The 13546-nt window shown below is 37.0% G+C and overlaps 2 protein-coding genes across 2 annotated transcripts in view; both read right to left on the bottom strand.

The window, feature by feature from the left end:
- The window catches only part of LOC117108558, a 30888-nt gene that overhangs the window by 15849 nt on the left and 1493 nt on the right, over positions 1-13546 (bottom strand). The window contains exons 2-3 of the mRNA XM_033250646.1: positions 11681-11869; positions 4990-5210 (exon numbers count right to left, since the gene is read on the bottom strand). The gene's annotated coding sequence lies outside the window, so the exon portion shown is untranslated. The remainder of the gene's footprint in view (positions 1-4989; positions 5211-11680; positions 11870-13546) is intronic.
- Positions 11593-13298, bottom strand: LOC117107944. Its single transcript, XM_033249792.1, has 3 exons — positions 13010-13298; positions 12441-12672; positions 11593-11869 (listed from the first exon to the last, which is right to left on the bottom strand). Exons 1-3 carry the CDS (start codon positions 13296-13298, stop codon positions 11593-11595), a joined length of 798 nt encoding a protein of 265 aa, XP_033105683.1.

Genomic DNA, 13546 nt, shown 5'->3' with positions numbered 1-13546 from the left:
TAAAATTTTAAAAATAATTGTAATTCTTGTTTAACGTACACATAGAAACAGTCACATGCGCATTCTAACTAAACAGCAGTTCAATTTCATATACGCATACGCATGCATCCTTCACGCAGTGACGTAACGCCTATGCGCTCTTGTGCGGGACCCCAGACCCCTAGGGGTCGATTAGGCCTCCTACCCAAAGGGTCCTCGATCTAGCACCTTGAGCCAAAAAGGCTTTGTTGATACATAATAGCATACTAATGTTAATTCATTTTCTTGTTTGTATACTTGGTTAGCCTATACATGGGTTTTTAATCGTTTGTAATTTTAGTTTGTCAACATGTCATGAATCAGAAAACCCACGGCAAAAGGGCATAACTGACATTTTGAGCGCCATGGGGGGGGGGGGGCAGCGTAGTGTATACAGTATTTTGATGAGGATGTATATTCTTGCAAAAATCTTACAATACTACCATCTTCAATCTAGGTTTTCCTCTCTCAATGAGTTACACTGTGGCTTCATTTATTGTTTCAATAAAGTATTCGATAATGTCAAATATGCGATAAGACATTTTAAGATTAAGTTAATACACATTTTCATTTTTTACATTAAAATTTCGACTTCAGCCTCAATCTTAGCACATATTTACTGTTGAATGTTATTATAAAGTTCGGGATCACAATATTTTGTTTAAAAATGTTTAGCAATTTTGTCATTAACTCTGCTCCTTAGTTAACTCCTTAGAAATTTAATGAATTGAATTTGCTATATAAATATTTGAATAATATAATAATTAAATAGGTTATTATGTTACAACCACAATAACCTTTAAATAAATCTAAATTTTTGGTACATTGTTGTTTATGCTCTGTATTTTGAAAAACTTTATGAGATATTCTATGACTGTTTATCATTAAGCCATTTTATGCAAATTAGTTCTAACTGTCAGATATGCTATAAATCCAAAAACCTTTGAAAAAAAGTAACACTTTTCTATATTCTGTGTACTATAATACCTTAAACAGGTGCATTTAACGTCCATTCATGAACAAATTGTTATTGTCTTTCAAGTTTTAACGTAAATTAATATTACAATCAAAATTACTTTAAGCAACTGCAATTAACATGGAAAAAAAAATCCTTTATTAACAAGTTTGAAAAATCACTTCATATATGCACGTCATATTTAAAAAGTATAAGTTAGATGAGACTTTTTTGATGTAGTTTTGTGAACTTTCCACCCACAAATATTGGTTTAAAAAAAAATTAAAAATATATTTTTGGCTAATTAGCACTGCACTGCCACGATCATAATAGAAATTTCAGAATTTTTTTTTTTTTAATTTTAAATTTGAAATCTCCAAAGATACCTATATTTCTTCCTAATTATATAAATTTGAAGCATTTAAATCATCCCATTTTACAATCTCCAATAAAATACATTTTTATTTTCTCCTTTGTTTAGATATTTTTGGAAAAACTATTTGCTAAATAGGACATATTTATTTTTATTCCACGGCCTCCTCTGATCTCTAAACAAATATGTAAACAAAACAAGGATTAAAAAAAGTCTCAACTAACTGCTTGTCCATTGCCCTGTGGGTCTTGTGTTTCATTTTGTCAAGTAGAAGCGTATAGCTTCCATGCCAAAAAGAAAACATTATTAGATTTAGCACTATCAATAAGATCATAAGATTTAATAGCAGATGCAGATAGCGCTACAATATTGCAAATTTGGCACCTATTAGCGTAAACTAAAATAGCGCCAATCAGTAAATTACATAACAACTAATTTAAAAGTAATATTACTTGTGGGTATCGTCTCGTACGTACATTTCTTTACAAAAAAGTGATTTAACCACGACAGTACGTGTCGGTGATGTACCGACATATAGACCTACACTCCGGAAGTTTTAAAATGCTAATTTTTATAACTTATAATTCGAAAATTAAGGTAAACTTTACAATATATGGTAAATAGATTAATTAGTATTAGTGCCTTTCCAAAATAAAACGGGATGATGCAATATAAGTTACGGAAATAGCGATTTTAAAGAGGTACTACAAAACTCAGTGCACTAGAATACAACAACATGGCCGATTAAGGTTTGTTTGGCCCCAGCGAAATAGGTAGCTAGGCAACGTGACGTATGACTTTTTCTCCTTATAGTCTTCTTGCAATATTTTTATATATTAAATCACCAGAAATGTTAGTTTACATTAGTTCACTAAATGACGCAGAGATATGTAATTTTGACGAGGTACATTTTCTTGGTATGTGTTTAAGGCAGAGTAGGGCAGGTGATCCTTCAATTCCTCTGGTTCTACTGTGTGAAGCATAGGAAGTTCATTGATATCCACAGCGAAGGCATGAATATGTGTATTAAATTCTTTAGTTGTGCATGTGCTAACAACAAACTGTACAACTCCTTGATCAAAAACTAAAATTGATATGTTTCCAAGTAACAATTAAACTCATAAGCACTGCACCATGGCCTACAACAAAATTGAAATTTGTTTTGATTTTGCTTAATACATACTCTTGGTCTGGTCCACTTTGGGTAGCTGCCACTTGAACTTGTACACATACTTGTTGCCTTTCGTAGTGCCGGAGTACCTATTTGCCTGTCAGTAAAATCAGATTGATCAGATTGCTGGGCAAGTCCTTGTGTATTTTCCCCTGTACCTTTGTCTTCTCTGACGGTGAGTAATGATAGGTGGATTTCAAAAGAGAGGCTCAATGTTAGGATCTTGTTTTCTAAGGAATTAAGCTTAGGGCTATGATCTAAAATTTTTGAATTCAATACCTACGGCAAAGAATAAATAGTTATCTTATGGCCGCCAGCCCTATTGTTGAAAAGCGCAGGAAAGCTTTATGTAGTTTGTTTTCCCCATTTATTTAGTACATCATATGGCTATAGTTGTTACACCATTAGTTTTAATGAACCACCTTAAAATACAAGACTTAAAAATTGGATCGCAAGGTTAAATCAAAATAGGTGGTGTAATCTAACTATTCATGCAGTACAACGGGTACGGTAGTCATGTTATGTTGTATAATGTCAGTATGAAATTGGTATTATTTAATAAACTACTGTACTAAAATACAATATATTAATTTTTCAAGCAATATTATATTATTGTAAGCACCCATATACACAGTTTTACTCAAGCCATGTCAAAACCTTCATGACCATTTTGCAATGCCATTCCATACATTCTTTAAATACTCCTTAGTAGAATATCCTGCAGGCAAGAAAAGAGTAGTGCACACTGAAGACTGGCAGTACTTTGCCTTCTTTTTGCGCCAGATATGTCCTTTGTCATCTTGACAACCTCTTCCCATCATTTTCTTCAAAACCTCCACATCCTTGAATTCAATCTTGGTATCTACTGCCATGCAAAGAATTTACTAATTGTTCATAAGCAGGTCCTTCTGCCACACCAAATGTCTTAAAGGGGTTTGGGTTTGCATCGGAACGCTTTGGAATGTACCTATATCAGTTTTTCACGTAATTCTGACGATGTCAACACAATTGGTAAAAAAATCAACATTCACCACCATTAACTCCATCTTCCTGTACAAATTCCACACATAGTTTATTCACCATTAAGCTGTCACCAACATTCTTTTCTGAGCTGATGTCTTCTTGTAAAATAGTAGACCATCTCTCTATACATTAGAACGTCAAATTGTTAAATGTTTTAACTTGTCAGTACCGGTACGCCGTTTTCTGAATGAGTTGATCAAAGTCTTCTTCGAAATATCTGATTTGTTGGTGAGATACATGGAATTCTCGCGAAACATGAACCTAATTTCAAATATTGTCCTTATACTTCTTCGATTTTTTAAGCGTACCATTCCGCTTCATGATTATGGCGAGGATGATTATTATAATAACCAAAGCCTATAATTAGCGCAGCTCGACTTTACTCTGTGCCAAAACCAGACTCGCGATTTTGAAAGTCCATACCTGTATGGGTAAACTGTATAGGCCTATGTAAAACTGAAGAGTGCTGTCAATGTTTGGTCACAGACCGGGGACACAGATTGTGAATAAGTAGAATCGAGATCTATCTTTTTGGCAATAATAATTATTTTCATGTTAGGTTAATTCACAGACAATTTTTAACGCTTTTCAGAACTTTGCTCATAACAATAACAAACGATTATTTTTTTCTGTCCTCGGGATCACGTGAGTAGCTTCACGAACATGACACAAAACGCACGTGGTTGATGAGGATGACGTTCACAGAAAGAATGATACCGCTATACAGTGTTATGATTTTAGAATATAAACTTGTTAAATTAATGTGCTATACAAGCTTGTAATAGGCCAATATATTTTTTCTCTACTGGAATTCTGTCAAACTGCCCATGCGTAAGCTTTGTATCACGTGGTATTTCCCTATGTTTACAACTTGGTTTGTGATGATGCTTATGCTTCGCACGGAGGCTCTGTGAGTAATAATTAGTTAGGCATGGAGACCTTATAATATAAAAAAAATTTATTCAAAAACAATAGTTCAACTGAATACTATTTACTCTACAGTTTCCTTAACAATATATTTCTCAATGGTGTGTTTTCGCGCAATCAGTTCGAATGAATGTTGTGGTTAGATAAGATGTCGACCGCAATCAGAGTTGGGTCGGCCCAGGGCGGCATTGCGGGAACCGAGCCGACTCAAAAGTCGGACTAACTTTAGGTCGGTTCAGGACCGGCTTAACATTTATTTGATTGTTCACACTTAAAAATTGCCGACCCTGGACCAGCCCTGAGGCGGCCCTGGGCCGACATAACTCTCGAGTGTGATTGGGCTCTAAGTGTCCTTGAAGATGACCTATTTTTTAAGATATTACTGACCTGACACAGTCAGAGCGAAAAGAAATATATCTTTAAAAAGGCGACACTTTATTAAGGGATCATTCCATTAAGGGGCCAGTTTTTGCCCACCCAAATGATGGTTCCCCGAGTTTTCATTGTATGAATTTTACTTACCAGAATATCTTGTGCCTCATTAGATGTTAATTTATCCTCTAGTTCGAGGACCTCTTCCATGTTTGTTATTGGGAAACTGCCGCTAGTAAGCATCTGTAAATGTTCATTGCTTTTATCGGTGAATGCCTGGAAAAGAGCCATCATATTGGTCTGCCTTTCAATTATTTCTTGTACATTCACTTTTATTTCTTCAATTTGGGTGATTAAATTATTCTCCCATGCTGTAAAAGGAAATTAATATTCTTAACTGATAAAAACTCTGTCCTTAATCAAGATTTAAAGATGCATTGTCCCATGCTAAATACCAAAAAAAAAAAAATCATAAAAATATTTTTTGAAATTAAATTGCCTATTTTGAAGTAACATAAAAGCTTTGACATAGAAATTAGTCACATGTATTTTAAAAATGTTTATCCATCAGTTTACAGCGCAAAATGATAGAAACATTTCCATTCAACCGGAAGTGTTTTATTATTTTCATTATACTTTACTGGTTCAAAAATCAGGGTACACATTTATTTTAATTCAGTAATTTCTATGCAAAAGTTAATAATGTTTATGTTATTGCAAAATGAGGAAGTTGATTTCAAAATTATTTTTTACGATTTTTAGACATTAGCAAGGGACAATAATATCTTTAAAGACAATCACAAGTTGGTTGTTTAAAATTTTCTTTTTTAAATATGTTTAAGCAAATCATTGCCAAGCCTCAAGGGCTAGGGGTTGGAGCTTATCCCCAAATGAGAGTGATGGTCCCCAGTCCACCGCAGGTTACTCCAAGCAATTTGCTAGCACACTATGATACAGCTGGGAGACTAAAGCAATGTGGATAAAGTGCCTTGCTTTTGATATGTTTACACACATTGATGTTTTAATTTAATGAATTTATAATGCTATGTGCATTATTAATGATTCTGGTACAATTTTGAGGGTTTTTATAATTTCGAAGATTTTATGAACTTCAACCATCACTATGTGGAATGACTTTTCGGAGCATATCAAGTAAACTCCCACTTACTTTTTTTTCAGAGGTCTGTGTTTTTCTTCTTTTCTTAGTGTTGGCATGTGTACATATGTGTTTGTAAAGCAAAGAGAAACTTCAACATTTAACATTTACATTTATTAGAAATTAAAAATACGCTTGAGCCTATATTATTATTGAATACAAAATATATGATACACAGCAAGTCTACATGAATGATTCATTTCTGGCAATGATTTTGGCCGCAGCGGTGGTGTTGGAGATCTCAGCGTGAACTTCGCTGGTGTCTCTGAGAATTCAGATTCTTCTGATTCATCCGATTCATCACTTTCGAACCTTGCAGGGAGCCTAGTCAGTATAAATAAGCCAAAATTAAACTCTCTTTTAAAATAAAGGTGCTCAATGTGAATGACCATACATAGATAGAAATCTTTCTTTATTCTAAATACTTAATCAATTTTACATGTTCTTCCTTAAGGTCCAGTAAACACTTAAATGTTTCAAATATCAAATAATATTAAGAAATCATATAAAATCACTTATGAAAATCGGTGTAGACAAGAAGCAAGAAAAAAAAAGTTTTATATTAATTCAAATTTTTGAAGAAATGCAATGTTAAATAATTTAATTAACTTCGAGTATCTGGTGAAAGATTGTTCCACAGTTTAACTGAGCGGTATTTATTATTTTGTGTGTGTGTGTGTGTGTGTGAAACTGATGTAGTTTTGATTTGCTTTTTGTGTTTATCAGTGTGATAATTATCCATTAGCTCATAAAAATTATTTATGTACTCAGGAACTGTGCCTGTTAATATTTAAAGTTCATTATAAGCCACCCATGAAATTTGGAAAAAAATTCTCCGAGGTCGGCAGCCTTTATAGTATAAACGCTCGACCTTAATACATCGTCATCTACAGATTGTGATTTTGTTATTTTCTCTGTTAAATCAATATATTGCTGGTGAAAGAATTGTCGTACTTGTATTACTTTAATAGTGTAGTATAATACATATGTTTTACATGAGAAAATCACCGAATAAATTTCGTTTTAGCGTTCGTTTTATCGTTGTCTTTGGCATGGGAAATATCACTTTCGTAAAAGCTACGATGATATCATCACAGGCTGCTTCAAAACTGCCCATGCATGTCCATGCGCATGGCTAGTAGAATGATCTATCAGGGATTTTTCACACATGTTGTAACAGTAGGTACTTGTCATGCGCCGGCATGGAAATTTATTTGTTGGGACCGCCCTTTTTTCCCGCCCTTCTTGTGGCGATTGCAACCTCACAGCCCGTCACATAACGTTCCACGTCGCTAGCCACTCCGTACCAGTAATATCTTTGTTTAAGGCATTTTTTTTTTGACGCATTGATGGCCAGCGGATGGTAAATCATTGTAGGTATGCAATGCAGTTGCAACCATGTCATGTGGTAAAACTAGCAGGTCATCTTCTCCCTGCTTGTCTTTAATGAATAACACCCCATCTCTTACCCGCATTCTATCCTTACTCAACCAATAATGTTTGGTCGCAGGGCTAGATGCGAATAGGTCGTTGGGGGTAGGAGCGACGCCAGCCTGCAAATAGAGCAGTGTTGTAGCTAGGTCACTATCCTGATTTTGGGCTTGGATTTCCTGTGGAGAGAATCCCCAGCGGTGCTGTTTTAATTGTCCCACTGTAACCTGATTAGTAATTTACAAATATGGGTGGGTCAGGCTGTTGAGGAACGGGGGTTGATATTAGAGGAATAACGTCATCTACAGTACATTCTCCTTAAAAGATGCTCACTGTTGGTGGGCCCGTTGACAATACTTACATCCCCCACATGGTAACTCCGACAACTCAACTCCATACTTATAATGATTCGCCACCTCCGGCGCACGTGATAAAGCATCAACATTTACATCCTTTTTACCTGGTCGATGTTCGACTATCATCACGTATAGGCTAAGCTCCTCAATCAAACGAGCCAACTGGCCCTGTGGTTCCTTGAACCGCAAGAGCCAGGTTAGACTACTGTGGTCTGTTCGCACCATAAATGGCTTGCCCAGCAAGTAATGCCGAAATAGGCGGGTAAACTTTACGATAGCTAGCTGCTCCTTTCTAGTAGTACAGTAATGCCGCTGTTCGGCGGAGAGAACGAGACTAGCATACGCTATCACTCGTTCCTGCCCATTCTGAATTTGGAAAAGCTCCCCTCCTATCGCCTGGTCATAGGCATCTGTATCTAAAACAAACCTATCCTGGGGGTTCGGAAGGGACAGAACGGGTGGATGTGTAAGTTTTTCTTTTAGAGTGTTGAAAGCCTGTAATAGTGGTATATCCCAACGGAAATGCCCCTTTTTAGCTATGGTGTACAGGGGCCTAGTGATCTCAGCAAAGTGTGGGATAAACGCTCTGTGGTAGTTCGCCAACCCTAAGAATCGTTGCAAATCCTTGTAGTTGATTGGCGTAGGCCAATTATTAATAGCGCTGACGTCAGTATTTGACATCACCACAGTGTTACAAGACACGATTCTACCCAAAAATTTAGTCTGGAGGACAGATTTCTCATCCTCCTGCCCGAAATGCGTCTCCACCCACAGCGTAAAATGTCTGTAGATAGGAAGCAGCTTTACCACTTAAACTAAGGTAGAACCCCTCTTTCTTTTCTCGGGCTGACCACTCGTTCATGCGAGCATATGCCTCGAATCAGTCCTTAAAGACATACCAGTCATCCTGACCTGAATACTCTAGATTCTTCATGACCCGAAACAGTTGACGCTCAAGGCCATAACAACGACGCCGGTCATGTGGCACATTCCTTAAAGAATGGCGTTCATGCCCCCAGGCGTCGCAGGGTACATAATACCAAGCTTTCGTTTGAGGACAGTGAGCGCACAGTACGGAGGAACCAACAGACCGTGACCGAACTCGCAACCAAGCTCCCGTCCTGTTCAGAAGCTGTTTCGTTTCCGTTTACGCGACAGGGGAATATGCGTGCGAACGCGCGCCCTCACTTTAGTTACCAAAACATGGCGAACTTACCAGAGTTCAAGAGACACTTTGTCGCTGCGTATGTTTCTGACATTCTAGACACTCCAACCAATCCTGATTTCCAGTATAAAAATGACGATCATTTCAACTTGGACAAATTCAACGATGATGAATGCAACAGCTATTTCAGGTAGGAAAACTGTAGGCCTAACAAGGCTAGCCCCCCCCCCCCCCCCCCCCCCCCCCCCCAGCTCTAGGGCTAGGCCTAAACTAATTATGCTAAGCATAGGCTAAACTAAGCCTGCTGTATTAATTATTAATAGCCTAAACCTATTCCAAGCCCTTTGTCTGAAAGTGTTCGTGATACGCCTATAGAGCAAATATTATATAGGATTTCATTCACTATAGTACAGTACCTGTACATAGTATTGGAATTAGGGTCCACATGAGCCTCTCCAGCTTAGGCCTAGCTAGTTAATGAATTTAAAAATTGTCTTTAATTTCATAATTTTTTAATTCACTAAAGATTACTTTTGAGTTGATACACTAGCCTATTTTTTACAATATATAGTGCTTTGAAGCTTAACACTTTAGGCCCTATTTACTTAGTACTGCTTTGCCTACATATAAATGGTCCAATTGATTACTTACTGCACACCTAATTTAGTGTAATACGGTATATTCTTTCCACAGATTCAAGAAAGATGACATCTATCGCCTAAAGCGTGCTTTGGGGGTGCCGCAGACTGTAAGACTGGAAAATCAGTCAAGAGTAGATGGCCTTGAGGCCTTGTGCATCACTCTCCAGAGATATGCGTATCCGTGTAGGTACGGAGACCTGATAAAGAACTACGGGCGTTCTGTACCTCAGCTCTGCTTGACTTTCAAGTGGATGACGAACTTCATCTATGACAGTCATAAGTACATCATCTCATCATTAAATCAGCCCTGGTTAACGCCAAATAGCCTGAAGACCTTAGCTGATGTAATATATAGAAAGGGTGCCGCTCTGATCAACTGTTGGGGCTTTGTAGATGGAACTGTTCGGCCAATATGTAGACCGAATCAGCATCAACAAGTTATGTATAATGGACATAAAAGGATTCACGCCCTGAAGTTTCAGTCAGTGACTGCCCCCAATGGCCTCATAGCGCACCTCTACGGGCCAATTGAAGGGAGGAGACATGATGCATTCCTTCTGCGCGAATCAGGGCTTTTAACTGAGCTGGAGGCCCGATCACATGATGCAGATTGGAACATTTTGTGTGTATTTGGCGATCCTGCCTACCCATTGCGCCCACATCTACAAACACCTTTTCTTTCAGTGCGAATCACTCAAGAGCAGGAGGCATTTAATGCGGCGATGTCCAAAGTTCGCATTAGCGTTGAATGGTTGTTTGGGGAAATCATAAACCTCTTCAAGTTCACCGACTACAAAAAGTCTCAGAAGGTGCACCTGAGCGCTTGTGGGAAGATGTACATTGCCTACTTCGAACTTGAACCTCCCTCCTTGGAAGACTACTTTCAAGTAGTGTAGATTTTTCTTTTCCATTAAATTGGAAACATGTATTTGACTATTTTTGTTAAAGGCGCTCTATTTAAAATGAGTTAATTTTCATAAACACACTTGTTATGTGTCTTTGATGTATTTCAGTTATCCCAGAGGTGGTATATGCTTATACTCAGGTTCAGAGGTACGACCGATTGGATGAATGGTTGTTTACATTTTATTAGTTTTCTAATTTTGGAATATATTTTGGGCTTTTGAATTACTGTTTTAAGTGGATGTGCATTACCTATCTGAATCACTGAATTTTCCCAAGTTGAAATATTTTATTATTCTCATACTGGAGATCAGTATTGGTTTGGGCATTTGTGTCATCCCTTAAAATATCAGAAACATGCAGCGTCTCTCTTCTAGAGGCTTTTTAAAAATTCCATGTACGGTATGTAACTTAGTATGAAATAAATGTTTTATACATTATTTGAACATCAATAAAAATCATGTAAATGTTTATATGTTGTCCACACTGATTGATATTTAGTGTATTCTAGTTAAAAATATCCAATACCAAATCACCTATGGTTTAAAGTTTATTTTCTTCAGCAGCCATGGTATAGCAATATAGCCATGATATTTTGGTATTTACAAGTTATTAATAACAAATATTAAAGAGCCCAAAGAATTCTCTCAAATAACAGGAGTCCATGGCCCACTATCACGCTGGAGAGTTTGAGGTTAGAGTATCAATAAGACAAAGGTTACTCATATTTTATTTTATTTTAAATATTTATATTTTTAAACAAATAAAGCCTAAATAAATATACTGGCAGAAATTCATGAACACTTAATATAAAAAATTTAACAAGGCTAGAACTTGAAAGCAATAATATTGCACTATTTAACATGAAATGCAATGCAGTAGTCATTAAAACGTTAATTGACAAAAACCAAACCTGAAAAATAATCAACAAAACATATTCAATAAGGTACTCTATTCGATTACCTTATTACCATGGAGGAAATATTTCCTCCATCTTATTAAAAAGTTAAACATTAAAAGAGAAGAACATAACTGTGTAATAGAGTACTCAAACAGAGTATATGCATATTTAATTCTTCAAAGACTTTAACAACGCCATCATCATCTGATTTTGTTGCTGTTGGAGTATTTGCTGTTGTACAGTTGTTGTTGTTGTTGTTGGAGCTGCTGCTGCTGCAGAGCTTCATACCTCCTATCTCTTTCTCTATCTTCTGCCCTTCTTCTTTCTTCTTCCTCCCTTTTCCTCTCTATTTCTTCCCTTCGGAGTTGCCCGTCAAGCTCCATCTTTTTCTGAATGAGGCTGATTGTATCATTCCTGCTGATTGTATCATTCCCACTGTTCCTCCTTCTGGCCGTTGTGCTGCTTCCATCCTTATGTCTAAAAAGAAAGAACAAATGAAAAAATGTAAATAAACCAATGAGCTAAATTTTGTCTATTAAAGAAAGAAAAGATAGTTTTTTTGTTTTTTTTACCAGGAGGTGGGAAATTTCCAATAGGGAGGGAGATTATAGGAATCTTTATGAGCATTACAATTCAGGAATAACAACTTAATATTTGAAATGTCTTCCATGGAGTTCACAATTCAACAGCTGACCTTAATCACCGCAAAATGTCCAGCAGTCCATGCACACTTTCTTGGACCTTCCACGGATTTGGCCTTAAATGATGGACATTGTGAAATCCAATGCTGCTCTTAACAATGAGGACATACCGGCCTTGGCTTTTTGTCCTTTGTTGTAGGATCGGATACTTGAGCGCTGAATGAAGAATGAATGCGATTGCTTCTCTTTTGGTCGGTCACTTTATGGGAAGTCAGATTGTCTTTACCTTAGATGGGATCGTTTAGCTTCAAAGCCTCTAACTGAACAAAGTCTACCATATCACTGAATCCTGTTCTCTTAGCTTCTGAACAACGTTCCTCCATCTATCATGCATGTAAAAGGGTAACTTTTGCATACTATGCTTGAGATTTTCTGAGAATTCTAACACACCGAGACTACCAACACAGTTTGTAGCAGCTTTACACTCTGTAAGGTATACTGAAAACTCGTCTAGAGCCTTTGGATCATTGGGTCGAATTGGTACCCATGACATCACCTTTTTCACATATGAATTAACAATTACTTCGGGATCCCCATAACGTCTGGTTAGCTCCTTGATAGCTGCTAGATACCCAACATCTGCATCCAGATATGAAAATCCGTTTAAAATTTTGTGGGTTTCGCCAGTTGTGTACTGCTCCAGGTATGCGATTCGCCCATCATTTTTGCAAAGCCATTCTATTTTTTACTTAAATTGCCGTATGAACTTATTAATTAATTATTATTAATCTCCAGTTTTGGTTTTTGTATCTCTACAAGTACGTCACAGAGATTCTTTTCTGACTTCTGATTAAAGGATTCTTCACCTGTCGGCTTGCTGTTTACAATAATGGGTACTACACTGTCTATCACAGATTCTTGTCCTTGTTCTTTTACACTCTCGTGTTCCTCTTGCACACTGTCTTCATCTAAACACTGGCTGTCGTCCTCTTCACTTTATCTTCTCTATCTCTTCCAGCATTTACCTTGCTAGCTTTACTTCCTTTAGATGATCCCTTTGATTTTGATTTGCAACTCAAGGCATCCCCTAATTCCTCGGGTCTTGATATGAACCAGTTTGAAATCCACACATCCTTCTCCTCGAACCACTCAAGTAGTGCACAATATTCATCGTTGGCCTTAAGAAAGTGTTCATATCCGCTCATCCATGTGGTGTAGACATGCCTGCCCTCTTTTATTGTCGGATTTCCTCCTATTGAATACATCATAGTCTCAATCAAAGACCTGACATTCCGCCAAGCTTCACCAAGTGCCTTATATTTGATTTCAAGAGCATATTCGTGCCCTTTGGGTGTTGACTGTTGTATTTGTCACTCTTAGATTGACGTAAAAGAGGAATGATAAGACGTAGGTAAACTTTCAAGATAACCATTTAATGCCAAAAAAACAGCAAGCGCTCAACAGGCAGCAAAACATCGAACCTTGCGGTTCGCTAAACATCGAACCTTGTGGT

Source organism: Anneissia japonica, unplaced genomic scaffold, assembly GCF_011630105.1.
Source record: "Anneissia japonica isolate Jap-2015-1 unplaced genomic scaffold, ASM1163010v1 scaffold2214_len273412_cov153, whole genome shotgun sequence".
In the NCBI taxonomy this organism is placed as follows: Eukaryota; Metazoa; Echinodermata; class Crinoidea; order Comatulida; family Comatulidae; genus Anneissia; species Anneissia japonica.
The sequence above is the reverse complement of the archived record's forward strand: the minus strand, read 5'-3'. Positions and strand labels throughout refer to the sequence as shown.

What these genes read in the sequence shown, in the direction of transcription:
- LOC117107944 (XM_033249792.1), bottom strand. Translation starts at nt 13,298, where the DNA reads ATGTATTCAATAGGAGGAAATCCGACAATAAAAGAGGGCAGGCATGTC. An exon ending in AGTGAAGAGGACGACAGCCA is followed by an intron (nt 12,673 to 13,009) that starts GTGTTTAGATGA and finishes ATCTGGATGCAG; the next exon opens with ATGTTGGGTATCTAGCAGCT. An exon ending in CTCAAGCATAGTATGCAAAA is followed by an intron (nt 11,870 to 12,440) that starts GTTACCCTTTTA and finishes CTTTCTTTTTAG; the next exon opens with ACATAAGGATGGAAGCAGCA.